Source organism: Nanorana parkeri, unplaced genomic scaffold (genome assembly GCF_000935625.1).
Source record: "Nanorana parkeri isolate BGI_ZX_2015 unplaced genomic scaffold, ASM93562v1 scaffold127, whole genome shotgun sequence".
Classification (NCBI taxonomy): domain Eukaryota; kingdom Metazoa; phylum Chordata; class Amphibia; order Anura; family Dicroglossidae; genus Nanorana; species Nanorana parkeri.
In genome coordinates, this window is record NW_017306395.1 from 1,217,204 (window position 1) to 1,241,519 (window position 24,316).

The following is a 24,316-nucleotide window of genomic DNA, read 5'->3' on the forward strand; positions in this document are numbered from 1 at the left end:
CCCGTGATCTGATGAGACCAAGATAAACTTGGTTCAGATGGTGTCAAGCGTGTGTGGCGGCAACCAGGTAAGGAGTACAAGTGTGTCTTGCCTACAGTCAAGCATGGTGGTGGGAGTGTCATGGTCTGGGGCTGCATGAGTGCTTCCGGCACTGGGGAGCTACAGTTCCTTGAGGGAACCATGAATGCCAAAATATACTGTGGCATACTGAAGCAGAGCATGATCCCTAAACCCTATTGAGCATCTGTGGGGCATCCTCAAAGGGAAGGTGGAGGAGTGCAAGGTCTCTAACATTGACCGGCTCCGTGATGTCGTCATGGAGGAGTGGAAGAGGACTACAGTGGCAACCTGTGAAGCTCTGGTGAACTCCATGCCCAAGAGGGATGTTATCTCTAAAGACTTCTTGATTAAAATATTCAAATAATTTCTTTTCTATTTGAAGCACTACCTGGAAGAAAGAAAAGAAAGTGCAAGTTAATCAGCGGCCTGTGATTAAACACTTCTGTTTTTTTCAAGCTTGATACACAGCATGGGTGAATGTGCGCACGGATGTTTGCAAAAATACTATTAGAGCTGCATAGTTGGGTTACTCTCATGAGCAATTATGCCAGTCATTGCTCATGAGAGTAACCCAACTATGCAGCTCTAATAGTATTTTTGCAGCAGTATGCCCAAGCTTAACTGTGCACATGGGAGGTCGGCTTCTTCAAGTTATTGCGGCTTAAGCTGAACACTGACATGAAAGAGCAAATGGGCGTAAACAACCTGACCACTGGCAGATTTTTTTTTTAATGGTTTTGAAACCGAGCGCATGTATATAGGCACTCCCCCAGCATGCACCACTGGCCATGAAACTTCCAGTGATTGGCTGGTAAGACAGACACTCAAAACGTTCTCCCAATGGCTGCCATACACTGCAGCAGGGTCACCCACTACAGGTTGGTACAATCAATAACACCTGGAATGAACTAGATTATTGCCAACTATAAATCAGCTAATTACAGCTCTAGCAATGCTAAAAACCCAGTAGTCACGCCATAGAAGGTGGTAGGGACTAATACATTATATATAATTTATTAGGTATGCATAGATACCGGTTTTCGGTATCTAGAACGAGTACCAATATTTATTTTTTGGTACTCGCCGATACAGAGTAACAATACTGGTACTTACGCTAACAAGAAGCCGGCTTCCTGGGCAATCAGGAAGCCAGGCGGCGTGTCATTACCCACCGCCAAGTTTCTTGAGTGCCCAAGAAGCGAGCTCCATGCTGATTGGCCGGGAAGCTTCCCAGCCAATCAGGAAGCCAGGCAGAGGGTCATTACCTGACGCCCGGCTTCCTGAATGGCCAAGAAGCCGGCTCTATACTGTTTGGCCGGGAAGGCGGCTTCCCAGCCAATCAGCATCGACCTGGCTGTTTGGCCACCTCAATGCTGATTGGCCGGGAAGCCAGGTTCCCGGCCAATCAGCATGGAGCCGGCTTCCCGGCCAATCAGGCGGCCAGGAGGCGGGAAAGTAATAACATGACTTTATATTAACAATTCAGCATAAGACCTAGCCCTAACAAAACTTAATCCCTCTTCTACATACAGGTTCACTTACCTGTGGCACAATGAATTGCTTCCAGAGCCTTACTGCGCCAGATGTGGAACTCTGGGTTTACCTTCTTCCCCACATACTGGCAGCACGTGGTTAAGAAGTTACAGCAATTAGGGTAAGAGTTTACCCAACATAATTCTATGTTATTCTGCTACATTCAGTTATGGCAGATGCAGTTCTTTATGATTAGCTCTGCCAGATGATAATTTCCACCTTCTTCATTATGCTTTTGCCACTCAAGCTGCTGTGTTCCACCCAAACACCAAGTGGGAGGCTTCTCGGCCAATCAGGAACCCGGGAGGCAGGACATTACCTGCTGTGCGGCTTCCCGATTGGCTGGCTCAATGCTGATTTACTGGGGCGCTGCCCATCTCCCTGATTGGCCGGAAAGCTATCTGCATGTTCCCCTGGCAGCACTGCCGGTCAGAGGAAATCTCCCCTGACTGGAAGTTCCGGTATCGGAGGTAAATATCATACTCGCCCAAATACTCGGTATCGTTGCATCCCTATCTTGGTGATAGTAAAATAAATAATATGCCAATACCTTACGATCATTCTCAGATTCACGGAATATCAACTTGTCAACCATGCTGTTGTCAGATGAGTGAACAGTTTGCATTGTAGTTTTCGTGCAAAGCATCTAGAGGAACAGAAGAAATGGAAGATAATTAGTTTTAAGAGGTATTATGAAAAATCTATGCAAAAAATAAATAAATTATATATTATATATATTTAATACTTTCTAAGCCAAAGACCCACAAGAGGAATGCTGTACGTCGAGTAAAAGCTCCTGATATGCATGCATTTTCCACATAAGTGACTGACGGGATCAATGGCTGATGATCACTATGTCAACCAGGCAAATAGCATTTTCAGGAAGGCAAGGGCAGCCTACTTATTTATTTCAGAACAGGTTATCTCTAAACCATAACCCTTTCATGTCACAATGACATAGTTAACTGAAAGAAAATATGTAATCTGTCAGGATAACAAGAGTTTTTCCCACATCATAGTCAGACGATCGGTTATACCACTAAGGGGTTAAAACACTTAAGAGGGAACTTTTAATATCATGTATAAAGATTTTGGCTACAAATAATTTGAGGTACTAGTTTTAGCACATTCTTACACAAAGTTAAAATCTCCTGTAAAGAATACACTAATTCTGCCAGTGCCCACATTATAACTGGTACTAAATATGTTAAATTATCCAAATATTAACGTCTGTAATATGTACCATCTCTCTTCTTAGTACCAAAATCCCTTTAGGGTAAAGCAGACTCACCACAGAAAAAGATCTAACATTATTCCACAAACAAACCAGCATTTTATACCACTAATAAAAGGAAAATTATATTTTTCATATGCTGTAATTATAGTACTATAGATGATATGATATACAACCAAAAAGACATTAACAGAATAAGCAACACCAGCAGAACTAACTGGCACTAATCCAAAGCTAATAGTTTAATAGTTGAGCTGTATTAAGTGGTAATTAATATGTTTTTGCAGAATAAATTATCTGTGTAGACAAATGATGGGATAATACTGTGTAACAGCAGTGCACAGAATACTTGGTGGGTGCGTCCAAGTATTGTAGATGTATTCCACAAAATCTCCTCATTCAATACAAAATCAGTGTCAAAGCTAGAGATGACCATTCATTTTAACCATCTGTGTCTGCCTGCACTTCCTAATGCTGAGATCCAAAACTGAGCTTTTCCCAAGAGCCTTCTTCTGTGATACCGGCCATTGAAATTCAAAGCACAGATTAGCTAATCGGGTCAAGCCCCCAAAAAAGGGGGCCTTTGGTCTTAGGTGTCACAAATCAGTCTGGTTGCCTTTAAACAGCACACCAGATTAGAACACGCATTAAGACAAACCAGAGGGGTAAACCGGACACTTTCTAAAGCTGGTTTCTAAAGCTCTAACAAATCGCTCCATCTTTCACTCATTTAAACTTTCCAAATGAGGGTCAATATGCTCTTCCAGCATCCAAATGCTAATGCGCTTAAGTGTGCTTAAGCAGCTTTGCAAAGTGAAAAGACCAAAAAAAGGCCTTGAAAACCACAAGGGAGAACTCATGCCACAGTCACCAGGCATTGAAGCCATCCCAGAACGTTGACAATTCAACAAATTCATGATTTCGTTCCCTTCAAATTATTTGCTTCAGAAAGCATTTTTTTAAAAATTTCACCAGAAATGAAAAATGTACCCAACTAAATGATGAAAAACCATCAGAAGGAAAGTACGCAACCCATGACCACAAAATGTTATTGTACTACACAAAATCAGTACAATAATACCGTGGGTCATTCCATACACAATTGGGAGACTTGTTCTTTTGAACTGCCACAGTCGCAAGCACTGAAGCAGAACATTTTCAAGGGCATAAGCCCCTTTTTATCAAGGAACGTTTTAATGAAATCTGATTAATATCGATAGTTATTCAGCAGAACAATATAAGATAATACCTTCTATATAAAGTTGGATGTGGTCACTCCATGATGGAATATATTAAACCTCAAAATGACTGCCAATCACATATTGAACAAAACAACAGTGCTTAATTTAAGCGGAATGCATGTGAAGATATGATCGTTCCACACCGAAACATGCACATTCACTATTCAGCGCATAATAGGTAATCTACTTATAACCGCCTATGAAAAATGGAGAGGGTGGGCACAGACGCACAGCGTTCATGGATGTCAGTTCTTGGACTGCATCTTAGCTACTTTCTTACTGTAAGTAAAGTAGGCAAAGACGGAAGTGATTATATTTAGAAATTGAATTAGCTAGCTACAATTCCTGGTTTTCCTTAAAAACAAAATTTAAATACCTCCAAAAGATAAATACATAACTTTATTATCTTAGGTATAACAAAAGCACATAACACTTCAGCCCTAACAATAGCCATGACTTTGGATAAAGGGTTTTTTCCATTTTCCTAGATCACAGTTCTGGCTGGAAGTCAGCACAGGGCTCAACAATACCAAACCTATGAATTTTCCCAGCCATTAGGAACTTCTTAAGCAGCATAAAGGACACCTCTGATATTCAAGTGTAAACATTATATTTTATGTAAAGCTAACACAATTTCAGCAAAAAAAAAAAAAGAAAAGTGTAAAGTCCTGTGTATGTTGTGATGTCGGTAGCAGTCAGTCAAAAGAATACATAAGAGTAATACCGTGTAGATTAAGTCTGTGTAATAAACCTTGGAATTGATGCAGGTTGCTGTAGTAATCATTTATTTAAAAATATACATCTTGTATTAAATGAACAAATCAGGGCAGATATTAATATGTAAATCCAACAAATGCATTGACATCAAAGCATTGTATTATAGTCTTTTTGCTTTACTGCTGTATATTTATCTTTTTTTCTACATTGAAGACATCTTGCACATCTACAGATGAAAAAAAGCAAAAAAAAAAGCACACCTGTATTGAGAGAAATTCAGGTACTGCCACTGCCGTCTTCTTTCTGCAAATGATCCCCACAGACTTCAATGTGTCATAGAATGAGTAAGTAGCTTAGGAAAGGCATTGAACTGGAACAAGTATACAGTAAATGATGTCAGAACGTCTTCTTTTCATCCTTTTTTTTCTCGGACTAAAAGTACTGAAGGCAGAACATCTGCACAACATATATAACCAGCATTTCCAGAAGAGATATGCAATGGTAGAATACATATTTCATTTCACTCAATGCAGGTTTAAAAAAAAAAAAAAATTCAGTCATTAAGTTTAGCAACTCTGCTACAAAAAAAAAAAGATAAAATCGGATACATAATATGACATTTCAGAGTGTCCAATCCTGAACTGAATATTAGCTTCTTTCGCAATGTGAGATAGAAAGGGAAAAGTAACAACTGATGGTTTTTGTCATTTTATTTCAACAGGTACTCATTTTAATTATCCTGCTGATTAGACTGATGGCTTTAAAAAAATAAATCAGGTACAGTATTCGCTAATTTAAAAAAAATAAAATAGGACTAAAAATACAACTATGCAATGAACGCATAAGGTATGCACTGTATATCATAGCTATGACCAAAAGAAACACTGCTTCTAATGTCAGAAGACATGACTTGAGTTTAGAGTAGAGATAGACAGCCCTTCACTAGACATGGCCACACGAGTTGTCTGTTAGTAGCACAGATAACTGAATAAAGGAATTAACAGGGACAAGGAGGCAATAGAAATGCAGAGAGCCTGAAGAAGAAACACTTGAGAACTTAAAAACCCAAATCTGATCAAAGAATCCAGTAATGAGATCAGACTTTTGCTCTACTTGTAAATTAATCACACAATTGAGATCTTAAGAGTCTGGGAAAATAGTTTCCTATATGATCAAAAGAAAACAGAAGGGGTAAAAACTCTAATGAATAAAAAGTCTGATTGGGAAGCCAGCAAGGTTAGTTTTGCTCCTCTGGCTTTAAACTGAAACAGACAACAGACCTTACGGAAGAATAAAATGTGGCAGGTAATGTTTCGCTTAGTTCATAATTAATTTTCCTCATTGGTGAGTTGTGTGGACTAATGTAGCCAACTGCCTCTGCTTTCCTACAAATCATTGTTCAGGAATCAAAGAAGGACCATCACAGAGAAGTTTGTCTGCCTTCCTAATTTCTGACAGCATACAAACTAAAGGTGATAAGATGTAGAAAAGCCTTAAAGAGATGTCATATAAGATTAATGGAGGCTGCCATTGCTTAAAGTAGCTTTAAAGGCAGGGCTTTTTTTTTTACCTTAAAGGAGAACTATGGGGTTAATGTTTTTCCCCATAGTTCTCTTAAGGGTTACAGGAGGACTGGCGTCCTCCCCTTACCCAAAGCTCAGTATAGCGCGAGCAACAGCTCCCGCTATACTGAGACCGCCGCAGCCGAGACTTATCACGACAATGCTGTCAAGATTCAGCCTGCTGCGGGAATGACAGCTGGCTCTGCCTATCTAGAGGCAGAGCCAGCTGAACCTGCCCCCTCCCCTGTCCGTTCCTCCAGTCAGCGCTGGAGGATCGGAGAGGGAGGAATCCCTGCAGGGAGTGGTGACTGACAGTCACTGCTCTCCGCAGGGAGATGATCGAGAAGTGAGCGAGCGACGGTATGCGTTCACTCACTTCCCGATCTATTGAGCTAATGTGTGACAGTTTAATTGTCGCAAATTGGTTTGAACTATGAGGATGAGTGATTTTCACTCACCTCATAGTTCTCCTTTAATGCATTCTCTGCATTAGGGTAAAACACGCCCCAGTACCTTTATCTCTCCCCTGTCCCCCCCACACTTACCTGTCACCACCGCTGGTCCCAGCAGCGATTCTCCGTCCTGAGCTTCCTGGTTGCGGGGGAGAAGATTGAGTAAAGAGGAGCCTCAGGCTCCTTATGCCATCAAACAGTGGGTCGGAGAGAAGGGGCGTGGCTTGCTGCAGGGCTGTGTGTGTGTGTCTATGGATGCACACAGCCACTGTAGGCACGGCTGGGAACATGCATGCACAGGTGCCTCCACAGTAGTTGATTGAGGTACCCGTGCAGGGGGTGTGGTTTGAGTGCCACGGGGACCCACTAGAAAATGAGGAAGATAAACCTTTTTGAAGAAAAGTTACATACCTTTCATGCAAAGGTGGGCCTCCTAGTTCTGATAATAAAAAAACAAACCTTTAATATCACTAACTTTACTTTAAATATACAAGTTCTCTGGTTGGTATTCTGATGCTTTAGCTATAGAAATAAGCAGTGTTCATGCTTTTGGACACTCTTTTACAGCATACTGCAGACATCTCAACTCCCCCGGATGTTCCCGGGAGTCTCCCGCTATAAGATAGCGGCTCCCGGATACCCGGGAGAGAAACAAGTTCTCCTGGAAAGGTTTACTCTGATCTATCTAGCAGACTAAACCTTTCCCTGCCGTTTTATTTTTCTTGACATCGGGGACGCTGGCCGCCAGAAAAAAAATAAACTGCATAGGAATGAATAGCTAGATTGCTATTGGCTATTTCAATTTGCAATAGCCAACTGGCTATTGCACCCGCCCACTGCTGCTGTCAATCAGGAGAGGTGGACTGGACATTCTCCATCAGGTCCTCCTTTGCTGACTGACAATAGCAGAGGGCGGGTGCAAATTGAAATAGCCAATAGCCATCATAGCTATTCATTCCCATGCTTTTTTTTATATTCTGACAGCAGCAGCAGCTGTCAGAATGCTAAAACAAATAGCAAGGGAAGCAATAGGTTCTTTGCTATTTGCCATCATTTTGGGAGGGTGCTCTCTTCCTTGTAGTTGCACCCCCCCCCAGCTGCGGAGGGAGGGGGGGCGGGTTGGTTGACAGAGGGCACCTCCCTGGAGTGACTTATTTCAGGTTGGGATCCCTGCATACTTTTTTTCAGGTTTGTGATTGAAACATACTGAAGTCATACACAGTTAAGTATCTCGCATGTTCAGAGGGAGACCTTTAATGGTAAGACCCATACCTCTCTCATGACACAGTCAATTTAGGGCTGGCACAGGCCGCTACGTCTCTAGACAAAAGCTAGATTCTCCACAATGCATGGTAAAATGCAAACTGCAGTTCAGAGCCATTGAATTGGAATAGCACCACAACGAGATGTTACAGTAGCTGGCAATGTGCTCACACTAATTTGAACTGCAGCCCTGAGGTGTGGTATGTGGTGTTAAAGAAAGAGGGTCAGGTCATATTTTCAGGCCATTGCCGTGGGTTTGAAGCCCATCAATAACAATTAAGTGGCCTTAACACAATGTGCCTGCGTTACCAGACCGCAAGGTTTTTCAACATGTTTGATTGCTTCTCTGGGAATGTCTGCTGGTGCCTTGTAAACATTAGATCCTCCTTGCCACTGCTGGCAGACCAGACAATGCTTCAGATTAGATTTGCAATCACTCTGAAAGGGATTTAGAAAGATGGTTGTACATATTTTGTCAATCTATCACTCGCGTTGTTTGGCTGGAGTTTTTTCAGTCAATATAGTACACGCACATGCTTGAGGTCTACTCTAAATGTGATGATTTCCATACATGAACATAATAAATGTGGTTGCGGTACCATTTGTTAGCACACCCATCCTTGCATTGGCTGCTCTTTAGAGGGCAATGGAGTTTAGGGTTTAGGGCTGCATTTGTATAGCATGTGAACAGTTATAAATACTACCTCTATTTTTTATTTCTTTATTATTAACTAGCTAAAGTATACGCATTCAGGTACATTTTGGCTAAGTAGTTTTTCGTCTCTTGGTTAATCATAACATATTAGGGTGAATTTTTGCCCATTCAGATTCGGGATGTTGGGAATGGGGAGCACAGAATGCCAAAGCCTCTGAAACACAAAAGAAGTGACAAGGCAGGAGCCAAACGGCTCAGAGCAGAGGATAACACACAAAGCCAAGGGGGTTAAAGAGTTGGTACCATATAGCAGATAAAGGTTGTGGTAGGGTATGGTGTCAACAGTCAGTAAAGCGAGAGCTGGTTAACAATATAGCGTGGATGGTGAGTAGAGTGCAGCTAGAAAATGCAGTACAGACAATGGTGGTGGGAGGGCTACTAGAGAATGTTGCCTGGAAAATCGGGGAAAACTTGCCAGGCAATGTAGTATGGATGGGGGATGCTAGCAGACAGAATGGGTATTGCAAGGGAATGTGGTGGACACTTCTGAAAAACCAATGTCTGGCAGGGGAAAATTACACTATTGATAAAACCATGTATTTACCAAGGCATGGGCTTTACTGAGTGAACAATGTGTGAAAGGGACTAATCAGCATTGAAGAGAAAATCTTAAGAGGTCAGATCTCAGAGGAGTGGCATGTGCTTTGCTTTCCTGTTACATTCATTCCTGGTGGGCAGCTGGTCAAAGGCTGATCATACAGATGTGAAATTACAAAAACAGAAGTATCAATCCCTTTTAACACACAGGACAGGAAGGATAACAGGAAACATAGAATATACAGCACGTGTAACAATTAGGCACACTAGTTTGTTTGGACCAATGGTGGTCATAACAGAGCCATCGCTCATGGCATTTGAGCCCAACTTCTATCCACTTACATACTAAACAGTGAGGAAGAATTATGTTCTCATAGCGTAGGTAACACTGGTTATCACCATGCAATTTTGTTATAAACGTTACTGTTGTCTCCAGCACAACCCAGAGATTTGGTGTGAGTGTTGAACCTTCAGAATGACTAGATTTAAGCCTTTATTATGGGTGAGCAGAACAGCAGCAAACCCCACTGCCTGATTCAGAGTTAAGAGCTAAGCACCACACCCAATCATTTACCAGCTTGGTGGTTCCCCCCCACCAACCTCAACATCTCTGTGTAATGCAGTGACATGGAGGTCAGCGGATGGAATCATTGAGCACTGCAGGAGAGCAGGAAATCAACATTTCTAGAAGTGGCAGTTTCTGCAGAGACATCAGGGGACAATCTGTCTGCATAAGAGACGCATATGGCAGCATGGGTAGCATTGAGGTAAGTATTTACTTTCGTCTTTGCAGGGATCTCTATTATTCATGCACCAGAAATCCAATTCTAATTCTGGTGACAGAGTCGCTTTAAGTTTTCCACATAAAGGGAATTTGAAAAGTTGAACATTTAAAAAAAAAAAAAAATGTGTATGAATAAACAATTTTAGTTTATTTCTACATTACCTCCTCTGCCAAATCAAAGTATTTTCTGATCCAACAGTTTCTGCAATCATTTCTTATGAATTATCTCAGTGAGTAGCAACTAATAAACCGAGACAGACCAGTTTGTCATGTCTGCTGGGCACAGGCTTACACTCATCTGCGTTCACACATTGCAAAGTGCCTTTTACAAACTGTACTGCAAATGTAAAACCACGAGTACAGATGTCAAATAACCTTCAAGGGCGAGGTTAGTCCCAGTGACATATGAGCCATGCTATATGGCACTTCCAAAAATCATTATTACTATCATGGTTTTGCCAAAACAGACGATCAACCATATCCATCAGAAAATGAATTTCTCTTCCTTGCAGGGAAAGATTTGCGGGAATAACATTTCTGTGCACTATTATGGTAACATTTTGGCTATTCTAATACAGACAGAAAGCTTGTATTTTTTCCATCTAAAAATCAACAAAGCTGTTCAGCTCCAGGCGAACAACTAAATGCATACTTGCCAAATGGTCCAAAATTCTATTGCGCCAGTCTTGCGATTCACATACCTCAGCCAATGTGCATTAAGGCAAGGTGACTAATCTATTACTTGGCTCAGCAGTGCAACTCCATCACCACCTGTTCACAGCCTTCTCACGGGTAAGAGATCAGCAACATTCCACTGTAAATTCATTGACCAATGAGCATGAGAAAAACACAGGTAGAATCTGAACTAAGAAACGGTGAAGCCATTTTGCTGTCCATACACTGCTCTAGATCACTGTTACACTGTCATATTAGAACACTGGCTGATAACAATTACACGGTTTCTTCGGGAGCCATTTTATAATAGATGTATTTTAGTTGTGTATTTGTTTGCCAAGAATTTTGTTTTAATTTACAAATGATGTCACTGTATAAATGCTCACCACTAATTAGTAAAACCTAGAAGACAGATTTTTAGATTTAGTAACGAGATACGTGATTTGAAAAACAAATGCCACAACTTATGTTTTTAATGGCACCAAACATCGACACAAAAGGGAAAATCCATTTCCCCATACTTACAAACTGCAAACATTTTCTAGCTAGACAGATTTTACTTACTCAGAAGTGCTTACTGGCTTATTTGTCAATAGCCATGTTCTAGAAAATGATGGACACAACAACCGTGCACATGCTAGAAAATGCAGAGAAGCCAAAAAATACCACCTGCTTCAATAAAACAGTTTCACTAAGTCTTCGGTGCAATTTCTCAGGGAGAATTGACCCGATTGAATTTGAGCTGGTAGCTCATCATGGTAGCCTATCATTCACCAAGAGAAGCACTGGGGTACGTAGTAGACACTATGTCCTTCTCCTGTGAGGACCAAAAAATAGTGTTCTTTCCACAGCTCCAAACACTTACATTTAACTTGTACACACATTGAAACAGGATGTAATTATGTCACCAAAAAGAGCAGTGGTGAATTAAATAGAGTTCAGCCCACCACAAAAAAATTATCTCCCCATTCTCCTAACATGTTGGAAAATGTTGCTCTGTTGATCATTTACCATCATCATTGATAGTAAGAATAGGTCTATAAAATCTAGTGCACAAATTCGATTTCTAAAAAAAAGCAATGATTTTATTAAAAAATATATATACAAGTTGCACAAAAATGTAGAACATTACTATCTATCCCTGACCAATTTCACAGGCAAGGGATGAACACATCCAGTTAGGGAAAAAACAGCCTGTGTTGTCAAAGAGTATTGCTTAGTATTCCCAGAACATTACGGAGGAACAATAAATGTTAACAGCATCTACAGTAACAATTTGTCGGTAACATGCAGCAGAACCTCCAATAAAAGGAGCACAAAGTTTCTACCTTTTAGATTTAGTTGCATTAACAATTCCCTAAATGCTAAAAACCAATTGACATCTGTGTTGGTAAAACAAATCTCGCATCAGCTACTCATTCTGGTAACAGGACCTGCTGTGCATCTGCATTAATTACATTTTAACCAGTACATGATTGGTTAAAACAATTGCCAGCTCCCATTAACATCTGTGACCAGCCCCAGATCCATTCTCCCTGCTATATCTTTACGTGCTGTTAAATTCATCTGTCATTTGATTGAATGCCAATAGGCCACAAATCTCTGCACACCTCCCGGAGTGACTGATGACAGAGGCATTCTGTTTTACCATAGGAAAACATTTGTGTGCTTCTCTGTTTGGCTATACATGCTATTTTAACTCATCTGACTCGCTATTATTCCCAGGCCGGGAGGACAAATTGCTCACAGTGGCTTCTTTTCAGAGGCAGCCCAGCGCGCAAAAAATTGTCACTGAGCAGAAACACAAGAAACAGAGGCATAAAAATTCATCACTTTGGCCTCTTGACCTTTTGCCACTGGGTTTGGCACACCCTGTCTTGAAAGGGCGAAAGAAAGAACACGCTGCACCCGGGAATAGCTAGGCAGACTGACCGATAGAAAGTACAGACAAGGAAATATCTTGGACACACGAAAAGCCTACCAGATGCTTCATTGTCATGCTCAGAGAAGCAGCTCTGGAAATAGAGGGTGACCAGCCACATGGTACACTGGGTGGAATAAGTAAGGCCATTGTTTCAGTGCAGCTCTGTCACTTTTTGACTGCAAGACAAAAAGACGTGTAAAGGCAAGATTTAATCCTAACTTTTTTTTTTTCTAGTCAGCAGATTAAAACCAAACCTGCCAGATGTCCACAAGACTGTTTAACATACAGGGTGCAGTTTTAATGCTCTCAGAAATAAAGTCTGCATCTTCATTCTCCTCTATATATGCCCATATTTGCTCTTCAAAGCCAACTAGGCACATGACAAGGGAGGTGCTATTCATTAGTAAGTACAAAAATAAATTGGACGTGATAATGTTATTCATTCTACATCGTGCATATATTTTTTACCTGACATGATGAAAACGCAAGCCTCGCTAGCATGCAGGACTGCAAAAAGGCAGAAATTAAATAGAAATTAAGTTCAAATTCGTGTTAATACATATATAAAGCAATATCATTTGGAAGGAGAGAGGGATAACACTGCAAAACAAGTCTCCTCTCTTCAGCTGCACTCAAGCTACACAGATGTTTTCTGGCCTTGGCGAACCAAACTTTCTACCAAATCTGAAGGTTGGTCATCTATCCAAAGTTTACCTGGTGAAATATAGCAACTGACAAGGCATATTGGGACTTGCAAAGGCTTAGAGACTGAAGGGCCACTGGCTGCCCAATTCTGGGGAAAAATGTATTTACACCACATTACAAATTTTGCTTTCCACACTTTGTGCCACTTAAAGTTTTGAACGGGCTACTAACAGATATCACATACAACTAAAACCCAAACACTGCAACAAAGAGTGTTTTAATGTAATGACTCAATTATGACCACATGATCATCAATACACCACTGTTGGCCACGGAACATGTTCTTGCACAAAGCTGCCCACTATGTAAACTCTTGCAAATGACTAACCAACAGGAGAGATTTACCACAGGAGCTACTACTTACCATACGTTAGGAAGCATAACCTCATATACATTAGAAGAGGTTTCTGATATTCTTGATGTATAGACAAGGCATTGGGCCAACAGATGTTCCATTTTACTCACTAGAGCTTTAAGGACATGGTAAAATGAAAATGTTTAATTGGTATCACAGTTTAGTGCATAACACTTTCCTGATGTCACCTTGCAAGTCTTTAAAAGGAATATCTGATGTGGATGATGAGAAGCAGAAATTGAGTAATCCTATAATGTCTGATTGAATAGCATTTAATGCACTTGCTGCAAATCTTTGGCACAAAGTATGTGCTTTGCCTGTTCCGTCCTCTATGTGTTTAGGAAAGACTGCCATGTACCAGTGAGATTTAACCTTCTCCGTCTGTCAGCTAATGAAAAGAAAAAGTAGAGCCATGGTCTTGGGTCAAAAGAATAGCCTTTTCCAGGTAAATGAGTTTCCCTGCACTACAGTCATTAGTGCTTTACCTTGGTGTACAGGACAAAATTAAACCAGTCTCTCAAATGACCAGCTAAAGCTGGGGCACTCAGTAACCAAGGATAAGGCTGAAGGATGAATATGAAACCATAAACAATCTAAAACTATAAGCAATCTGAAAAAGCCTACCAATAGTCATCAAAAGAAAATTAAGTGTCACAAAGGTCTCCGTTAAAACTGGGCTTCTACACCTGGAAGCCAGTATGAGCAACCTTTCCCCCTTTTCAATTGTTGGAGGTGGTACAAAATAAGCCTTAAGGCAGGCAGCTACTGTTCAGAAGTCTTTATATGACAAACAGTGCTCTAGTAATTCATCATGTATTACATGAAAATTTGTAAAAGAGGCATGGTACCGGGCCGCACAGTCTCAGTGCAGCCCGGTCATGCAATATATGGCAGTGCACGGTGCCGGTGTTCGAACACCGGGGCCCCGCACTGCCGACGGGCTTCACAGTGAGGGGGCGGGTCCTGTGACTCACCTCCCCTCCCGGCCGCGTCTATAGAAAAGGCGGCGGCGGGAGGGGAGGTGAGTCACAGGAGACGTGTGTGCGCCACACGCCCCGCCCCCTGCAGTGAGTGCACACATCGACACATGGCTGCTGCTCCTGGAAGGGCGAGTCTGAGCGGGGGACGGGGGGGTGTCTTACATCATGTCATTAGACGTGGATTATAATAGGGAATATTACACTGTAATGTTCCCTATTATAATCTATTTCTCTGTTGTGTACTGCTATTTTATGTAATTAGACAAATGGATTATAATTAGGGTTGCACAAATACCAAGTACAGTACTCGGTACAAGTACGAGTACATGTACCGATACTTTTGAGCTCCAAGACTACACTAGAGAAAAATTCAAAAATTAGGAGGCAGCTGTCATTTGTAAGGAGCACACTGAGCTCCTGGGATTTGCACATCTCTGTTTTATTGTACGATTTTGTTTTTATAAATATAAAGGGATGCACAGATACCAGTTTTGCGAGTACTGGTACTGGTACTTGCCGAGTACTTACAAGTACGAGTACTGATACATTTTTGTTTATTGTCATGTGACAGTTTTTCTAAAACAATACAGACTAATGGTTTCAGGACAGTGGTGGAGAGCCAGAGCAACCGCTGCAACCCTGGTAGTTCTCATGAAAATGCCAAGTATCTGCACTGGTACTCAAAAAGTACCAGTGGTCAGGTGCAAGACTTTAACAAATCAGAGCTTCAGTGAATTTTGAATTATGAAATGTCCACGGTCGAACAAACCGCGAACATCTCAAAGTTCGGCGTTCGAGGAGCGCTCGAACTGCCGATGTTCGATTCAAACTCATCTTCGAATCGAACACTCGTCCCATCACTATTCCAGACCAGAGAAAATGAGACCAGCAGTATTTTTTCTGTCTGGTCTGGAACGCACTTCGATGGTGTGAACAGAGCCCAGAAATACCACGTGGATACATCAACATGCTTTATTTGGTCTGGGAATAAACTGTTCTGATCTGGACATGATCCAGACATGGTGTGAATAAGCCCTATAAACAATTCTATTTGTCTATTACATTTACAGGCTTGTACGTCATCTCTAGAAATGAAGAACAGCAAATGAGATTTATGAATACTCTCTCAGTTGGAAGTGCATAATCAGAGGTCTGAACTGATATTTATTTATCTAAAAACAGTACTTTATCTGGGTAGCTTAATGAGCAATTTATTTTTAGGAAAAAAAAAAAATCTAAATATTTTTCAAATAAACTTTACAATAATAGCTTAAAATGAGTACTCATACACTGGGCATGAAAATGTAACTTGCCAACAATGTTATAAACTTAGGGAAAAAAAAATGCTCTGTGTTAAACTGACTTATTACAGAAACAGAACTCAGACCTTATGCTATGTTGCAAAATCTTGTTCAACAGTCCCTGAACTGCCTACTCCACTACTTCAAATGACTAGAAAGTTTCTCTATTTAAAGGAATGGTTTCTAGGGTCAAAATATGTACTAACTAGGTGGCAACATTTAGCTTGGTGGCCTACAAATATACTGTCTTTGCAATTTTCCATGCCCATCCCTCTAAATGTGACCCTGTATCCAAACCTTTTATTTGTCTGACAACTTGAAGCAGAAAAACATGTAGCCCGTCTGATAGCATGAAATCGGCAACAAAGGACAAGAATGCCGCGGGAAAAGCTACAGGGCCGATTACAGCTTCTAGCAGATGCTATGTATTGCCCATTTCTGAGCAAACTGAAAAGAATGAGCATGTAAAAGAGGTGGCTGCTCATCAGGATCATCATCACCATGCATTTAAAAGGCCAAGCAATGTCAAATAAGACAATAAACCAAAATAATTCTAACAGCTAATAGACAGATGAGACCATGGAGTCCATTGAGAGACACAGGAAGCTTTCAACCTTTGGGTTATACTGCGGCCTACAAGATTAACTGGTAAACAAAAATAAATAAATCTGAAAGCCAGCCCTGGGAGATCCCTTCCAACTATCAACATGGCTCAGTTTAGTAGCAGAGCAGTACAAAATACATTATCATAAATACAGAGGCGTGGGGCCTGTGTTCCTCTATGGATTCCAAGGAAAGGATGTTATGGCGAGTACAAAAATCCTATTTTCATTCTCATGCATTGAGACACATAGAAAGTTGTAAAGTGACAATAATGCCAAATGTCTCCCCCCCAATGCTGGTTTAAGGAGTTACATTAAATGATGCCTCTTGATCCGATCATCATCTTCTTTCCAGTAGTTTTCAGGAATCCCTCCAGCACTGGTGTCGGTCTCTGATCCAGCACTGACTGCTGTCTCTTCCTGTCCCATGGAGTCGGTATGGGTGCACGCTGCTTGCATTACCTTACCTTGGGTGTCTCCTTCTCCCGGCCGAAGATCTCTACTGCGCATGTGCCCGCCCCATGATCCTTTGCGTCCGCCTGAGAATCTTCAGACCTTCGGACGGGAGTGTGGGGCAGAAACACAAGTTTTAACCCTTTTGTTAACTTTTTTTAATGTTTTTGCATATATCTACTGCTTGCTAGCAGTAGATACCGTGTTTCCCCGAAAATAAGACGAAACACGGTATATGCAAAACCACACAAGGGCTTAATTATCCTTCAAACATCTAAGATATCCAAAAGCAGTCCAACTGAGGGGTGGGCAACACAACCACTAACAGGCCCAATGTAAACACAGTAACCAGGGACTGCCTGCAGGTCAAAGAGCCACCTGAAGGCCCTTACACCTGAAGCTAGCATCAGAAGAGGCTGAAATGTCCTCCTGGTAAAACTTGGAAAATGTGTGAACTGAAGATGGCCACCTTGCAAACTTGTGAAACAGAGGCTGAAATGGCCAAGAGATGCACTCAAACCACATCTAAGCAGAGGGGAGAAATCTCCTTTTACGAAACTAGAGATGCACAAAAAGACAAAAGTTTTGATTACGTTGAAATGTAGAGACCAGGTGGGGAAGGAAGGTCTAGAGACCACCATGTCCCTATGAAGGACCAAAAAGGGCTACTTGCGTTATAAATGTGGTTATGTGTCTTTTGTTTGTTTGTATAATTGTTAAAAATTGAATAAAGAGATATAAAGAGAAAAAGGGCTACTTGCAGCATAAAGCTGCCAGTTCAGACACTCATCTAGCCAGAAGACTGGCATTGTATAGGAGCCAGCATGCTTCAATGTAAGATTTTTATACTTTGCAGCAGCTCTCCGCACATAACATATTTGGTAATTTATACAACCAGTGCCAGCACAAACAAAATGTACAGGTAATACCTGTACCATTGTAGTCAATGGGACTGTTTACTTGGATATATTTTCATCTGTAGAGTCCGAAAAGCAGCATTTTTTGCAGCATTTTGAGAAAAACAGATATCTGCAATATAGATGAACATCATTTCATAAAAAGAGTACAATAAATGCATTTTAAATTCCTCTCCCCCTGGAAAGTATAAGCATAAATGTGCTTGAAAATCACACCAAAAATGTAAAATAGGAAAATGTGAACCTCCTGTTTCTGTCCGCTTTAGAATCTCACACCTACTGTTGGATTCTCTAGACTATAAAACAACCCATCAGGGAGCATGGTGCACTTATTGCTGCAGCAGGTATCCACAAGTGCAGACATCTCCCTTGGCCCTTGACCATCAGAAGAAATAGTGATTTAACCAGCAGCAAAAGTAACCATTAAGCAAGAACTTAAAAGTGAAAATGTACTAATGGCCTTTAATGGCCTTGCTTTTGGTGCCAACAGCTACCACACAAGGTTTGTCCTTCTGATGCTCTGCATACCCCAAGCATGCATTGTGTAAATGGTTGAAATCCAGCATGTCCTGCTCCTCTTTTACCTAATGTACGTTTTGGGCAGAGAAATAAAGCTCAAGTGACTGTAAGTTAAGTTATAATTATTACTTATGGCTAGGTTATAAGTACACAAACAAATGGACTGCCTGTTTTAAAAAGTGCTTTTCACTTTTATAGAATTTGTCTCTGCATCTACCTCCCAGAAGATGTCTCCATACCCTTTCAGTGATTACACTGTAATACTGTAATCGTTACTGACCAGAGAAGTTCTGCACTATAGATGCAGGAGGGCAGATGGTTGAGAACTGTGAGTGCACAGATACAGGATAAAAGAAATACGTTCACTATTATATATCATTCAGCATGTATCAAGCCTTCTACCCTCAAAATTAGCCTGACAAAAATAATTGTTGAATCGACACATGCCCATGCATTTTACCTATAGACAGAAGATGTGTCATGAATATATTTCTGGGGGAATATAGTGACCATCTGGGAATATACAATCCAGACAACCAGATTGGTCAGCAGGAACAACATTAAAATACGCATATAAATGCAAAAGCCAAAATTATGAGATCGTATTTTATGGAAAGTTTAACAGCTATATTACGGTAATCACAGACCGGACTATAGCTATCTTGAAAAAACAATACTACTAGTATTGAGAGCCAAAAGATAAATAAACCTATGTTAACCAAGCAAACATTTTTTTTTTCCCTTTCAAACTTGTAATCAGCCTACTCAATGCAAATGTGTGACCTTTCAGACAAGGTGCTTGTTGTACACAGAATTGAACTTTACAGTAGTAAAGACGGACACTACTCAGAGAAGTGTTCGGTCAACTATTACCTTTTTCTAAAACAAAAATCCTGTGGAAAAATAAAAAACAGCAGACACGACTGTACTATGCTCTCACGAGAATTTGCTCCACACTCATTTGACATGCCTCAGTCCAAGTGTATATCAATTTAACACTTTTTTTTCTTTTAAATTCTTAAAAGGTTGAAAATTGGTAGAACTGAACATTGCCATTGACTATAATAGTACAGAACATATACTTTGTATGCATCTGTACATGCATTTATTTAACCAGACATTCGCTGAACAGAACATCAAAAGGAATAATCAGCATGCAGTCCTATGTTTTAAGAAGCTCTTATGCCCCTCCTGTAGCACACTCTTTATCCAGAAGGGCATATAAACTGCTATCAGCATGGCAGAAGGAATACTCATTCTTACTATGGAAACATTAATTCCATTGCCTTGCATGAAAGGCTGGTATTGTTTAGAAAAGGGTGAAACTAAAATATAAGGGCACACTAATCATAGGCTGTGAACATGCATATGCCCTGCCCTACTAGACCTTAAGTCCTTCAAAATCTGTTGTGTATTTTAAGGCTAGGGAAAAGAAACCAGAGCCAACTCTCAAAAAACGTTAGATCCTGCTGCCCATCAGCACCAGTCAAAAGTGATTAGCCATTAGGAAGGTGGTAAGCATGACAGCGACAAAACCAGGAAGTGATGCAGGGTTTTGGAATTGATCTTGAACAATAGAGTAATTGGAGTATATGTGGGCACCACATAGTGCCTGCTTTTTATTACTATAGTAAGCATAGAAGATTTTTTTAATAACTAACCATTAAATCTTCTTCAAGGGATGAGGTGCACGTGCTGCACCAACCAGAATGACTAGTAGCATTTTCAGGGCATTTTTACTTAGGGGGACAAATGGAAGGTCGGTATAGGCAAAGTACTGGGTCACTTTATTTTGAACAACCAGATGCATCATATAATCAAATGTAATTTGGAGGCATTAAACCTGCCACTTGTAAAGAAAACAGTACTATCCAGGACCTTTTGCAGGCAGAGCCTTAGATTGGTTGACTCTGCCTGAACAGATTTCCTGCCCACTGGCTGACACCATGTAAAAAAAAAATAATGTTTGAGAAAAACTTTCAAAAGAGCAATAAAAGGAAAAAACACTCCCTTCCTTTATTTCCATTTTAAAATTAAATTATAAACAATCTCAGGTGTGTTTTTTTACTCACTTACTTCCCTTTTCCACGTTCATGATAGATAAAAAACGTACCTAGACCCTTACTCCGGTAAAATCTTCACTGTACAGTTTCCCAACAGCCTTACTGCCCATCTACTGGAAGCTTTCAAATTCTTCATATTAATTGTGCATTTGCTGTGTGGTTGTAACTCACTTCAGTGGAACGCCCGTCTGTCAGATTGTGGATGTAGTTACAGAAAATCATGTGAATCATCAGCACCCTGTAAAAAGTTATTTAATACCTTTCTGGTGGGTAGGGCATTAAATCTTTGCAATCCTGAAGAGCTACTGGCACTGCTGGTATACAACAGTTCCAGGTGTAACATAAACCTAGGTTTTCCACTGGGAACCCTCCCACCAAGCCCTACATCACTACTGTGTTCTGCCAACTCAACTAGAAAGTATTAACCATCTTCTTTTACAGGTTGCTGCTGCAGTTTTTAGTGTAATTATATCCACATTATATCCACAACCTGACAGACAGGTTTTCCACTGAAGTGAACTGCAACTTAAATCCTAATTAATGTTCTTAGAGATGGAAAGATAGCACTGTAGGATTCTATTAGAAAACGTGTTCACAAAGGAGAAATCTATTACTGGGGTGAAAATACTAGACTATAGAAGTCAGAAATTGACTGACAACATTGTGTACAAGCATTTTGAAGCTGAACAAAGATTTGCTTGTGCCTCTCTGCTAACAGCACATTGTGATTCAGTAAATGAAAAGGCACTATTATAGGGAGAGTTATTGTGAATATCAGAGAAATTATTTCTAGCTCCAAATAATACAGTTTTAACATGTTGTTGGTAGGAGAATATGTTATTAGTAAATACTAACCCCACCAGACTGTATATTACTTAAATGACCATGTACAGGTTGGACCAAAATCGACATGTGCTGGGGACTGAAGCAAACCTATGTATCATCAGTCCAACACCCTGAAACTTCTCACTTAATGCCGTGGGAAAAGTCTCCAGTTTCACCATTGTAAAATGAGGAAAAACATGGATTTTTAAGATTAAGAAAAAAAAATTGCAAACTCTTACAGGCTTTAGTTCTGTTAATGCTGATAAAGGCCATTCTAGTAAGATGTTATTTGGTCAAGGTGAGCCTACTTTAAGCAAATCAGTTCTAGTGCTGTAATAAAAAAACCAGTACATTTCTTCCAATGTGCAAGGCCCAGGGCTGGCTATTTCCTGTAGGTATACAACACTTGGTACCCCAAGGAACTGCCATCTGCTAGGATCATGGCAATGCAGGCCAGCAAGGAAGAGGAATGTAAAAGTTGACCTTCTGTCAAGGAGTTGAATGTTTGCATCAGGTATGGTGCAAGTTTCTTGTAATAAAGGGGGAAAAACCCATCAGGGCCAAGAGCTTTGGAAGACCATAAGGATTTAATGAAAGAATGAACCTCCTCTGTAGTGCCATCTGCTATATCAACCCTTGTACATAGTATTTTCTTGTTGTACTGGTCTTCATCCAATTGAAAACATTGAGTAAATAGGTTTATAAGGCAAAGGTGTAAGACTCACTGCTGTAAAACTAAGAACATTTCTGGGAAAGCCAACAGATTAATAGAGGCAACCGAATGTTACTGATTTACTACGTCATAACCATTAATAGGGAAATCACAGACAAGCACCTAATAGTTTGAAGTGTATAAAAAGCATCTCCATGGGTCTAAAATAATCAGATACCTCAATGTATGGCCAGCTGTAGCACAACATTTTTCTTGAGGAGGCTACACCAAATTAAAGGAAATCTGTCACATGAGACGCATGGGACTTCTACTGATGACCTTTCCTTCAGAAATAGTTGAAAGGTTGAAATAAAGACATGTCCATCGAGGTAGATGATTCAGAGGCCGGCAAAAAAGAAGAAGTCTTATAAACCATGGTCTAATTTGTTCATTTCCTTGCTAAATCTCAAAAAGCAAATCAGAAAATTCCCTGGATTGACATTTTGCATATTACCACATTTTTAGTTATTAATATTAGCAGCCATATATATTTTGTGCATTTAGAACAAGCATCTAGCCCTCTTTTAAATCAAATTACCAGAAAATGCTGCTCAGCAAACTTTGCATTTTCATAAGGAAATCACCACTGTCAGCACTCTCATCCTTCAGATTTCTGAGCACCTATCATCATTTTCCTTTAATTAGGTCAGAATATTTACAAAAAAAGCCAGAAAACTCAGCACCCAAGAGCTTTTCACAACCAAAAGCTTTAATGGTTTCAAGGCAGACCTCCTTGCTTGATGCAATATAATATAATCTCACTTTGCACTGCCTCTTCCAAGTGCCAAATATTAAAATGCAAAAAGTGCACCAAAGTGGATAAATCCAAAGTCACATCTACCCATAGCTATTGTTAAAAAGAAAGTAACGGAAGGTCTTCATCAGTGTCCATGTTCTAGTAATGGAAGGCAAAAACCTCTGACTGCACTGTTATGCACACAGTTATGAGGCAATCTAGTGGTTATTACCACAATCTTAAAAAACGAAACTATAGATGTCAGTAAGGCCTGATCAGGTTATTATCCAGCTGGCCACAGTGCAGCTAAAGTGATTTAACTACTGACCACTGCCTCTTTCACAGATCAACATGGAAGTGATTAAGGTCTTACAGAGATAGTGATACCCTGCCATAATTAATCCCTTTAACCCTGGAGGACTTTTCCAAGGCAGGGTGACAGAACAGTCTAACAAGTGCTAATCAGGCCTCTAAGTCGTTGCTGCAAGAAGAGAAGTATACTTAAATTGAGCAGAATATTCATTTAATTAGAACATTGCACATTTGCTTTGGCATATGGAGGGTTAAAGCATTATTTAACAAGCACATATTTTACTACAGTAAAGAAAAGTTAGTTAATTGCAGAATGCCTTTGTGCTCACTGGCAACTCTACATTTAGTTGCCACAAGGGAGATCTCAGTATGGAGTTTTTTAATTTATCACCATGGTTGTGTTATTTTTTGTTTTTTTGGTGCGCTTTCATCACCCTCACAATAAAAAAAAAAATGTAACTAATAGTAGCAACAAAAGAGTAAAAAATAGCAATGATATTAGACACAGCAGTTTGCAAAAATGCATCTTACGAAAATCATCCAAAAAACAAATTGTAAGAAAAGAGTGAAAAGAGGGGAAAAGAGTATTTTTATTATAAAGCAAAAACATCACGTTTAGTCTCACATGTTGGTGCAGATACTGTAACACATCTGTCCTGTCTAGTTCAGCTGCCACGCTTGCTAAAGCAAATGTTTTAAAACTGAGTTGCAACTCTTATTGTTAGGGCTCTCAAGCCAAATACAAACCCCAACTGGCTGAGGTAGGTGGCCACAGAACACTGACCTGCAGCATGGTCAGAGGCTGGAGAGTAAACCAAAAAGTCAAAGGTAGGCAAACAGAAAAATCAGAGAGGAAAAAAACAAAAACTTATGGAAATGTGATAATGGTGGGGTGAAAACAGAAAATAAATGGTGGAAAGTGGAACAAACACAGTGCATTAGGATGGGGTGATAATGTGATCAAAGGGCAATAAATGTTATTACTGGGACAAGGGTCACACACAGGCCAGGCATGAGGCCTAATGTATCAACCCTAGAACTGTAATAAGTCTTTTGAGTTGTAAATGACAATGTAGTGCAATGTTAGTATCTATGTGCATGCTTATCTATGATACACAGGAAGTATATATCTATATATA

General features: G+C 40.3%; 1 protein-coding gene across 2 annotated transcripts in view; it reads right to left on the minus strand.

Moving 5' to 3' along the window:
- Window positions 1-24,316, minus strand: part of INPP5A (inositol polyphosphate-5-phosphatase A) — a 337,691-nt gene that overhangs the window by 50,585 nt on the left and 262,790 nt on the right. The window contains exons 10-11 of one of the 2 annotated variants that reach the window (XM_018553704.1): window positions 2,144-2,239; window positions 386-448 (exon numbers count right to left, since the gene is read on the minus strand). In XM_018553704.1, the coding sequence (XP_018409206.1) occupies window positions 386-448; window positions 2,144-2,239 (159 nt within the window). Of the gene's footprint in view, window positions 1-367; window positions 449-2,143; window positions 2,240-24,316 lie in introns of both variants that reach the window. The other variant, XM_018553705.1, reaches the window with a different exon arrangement.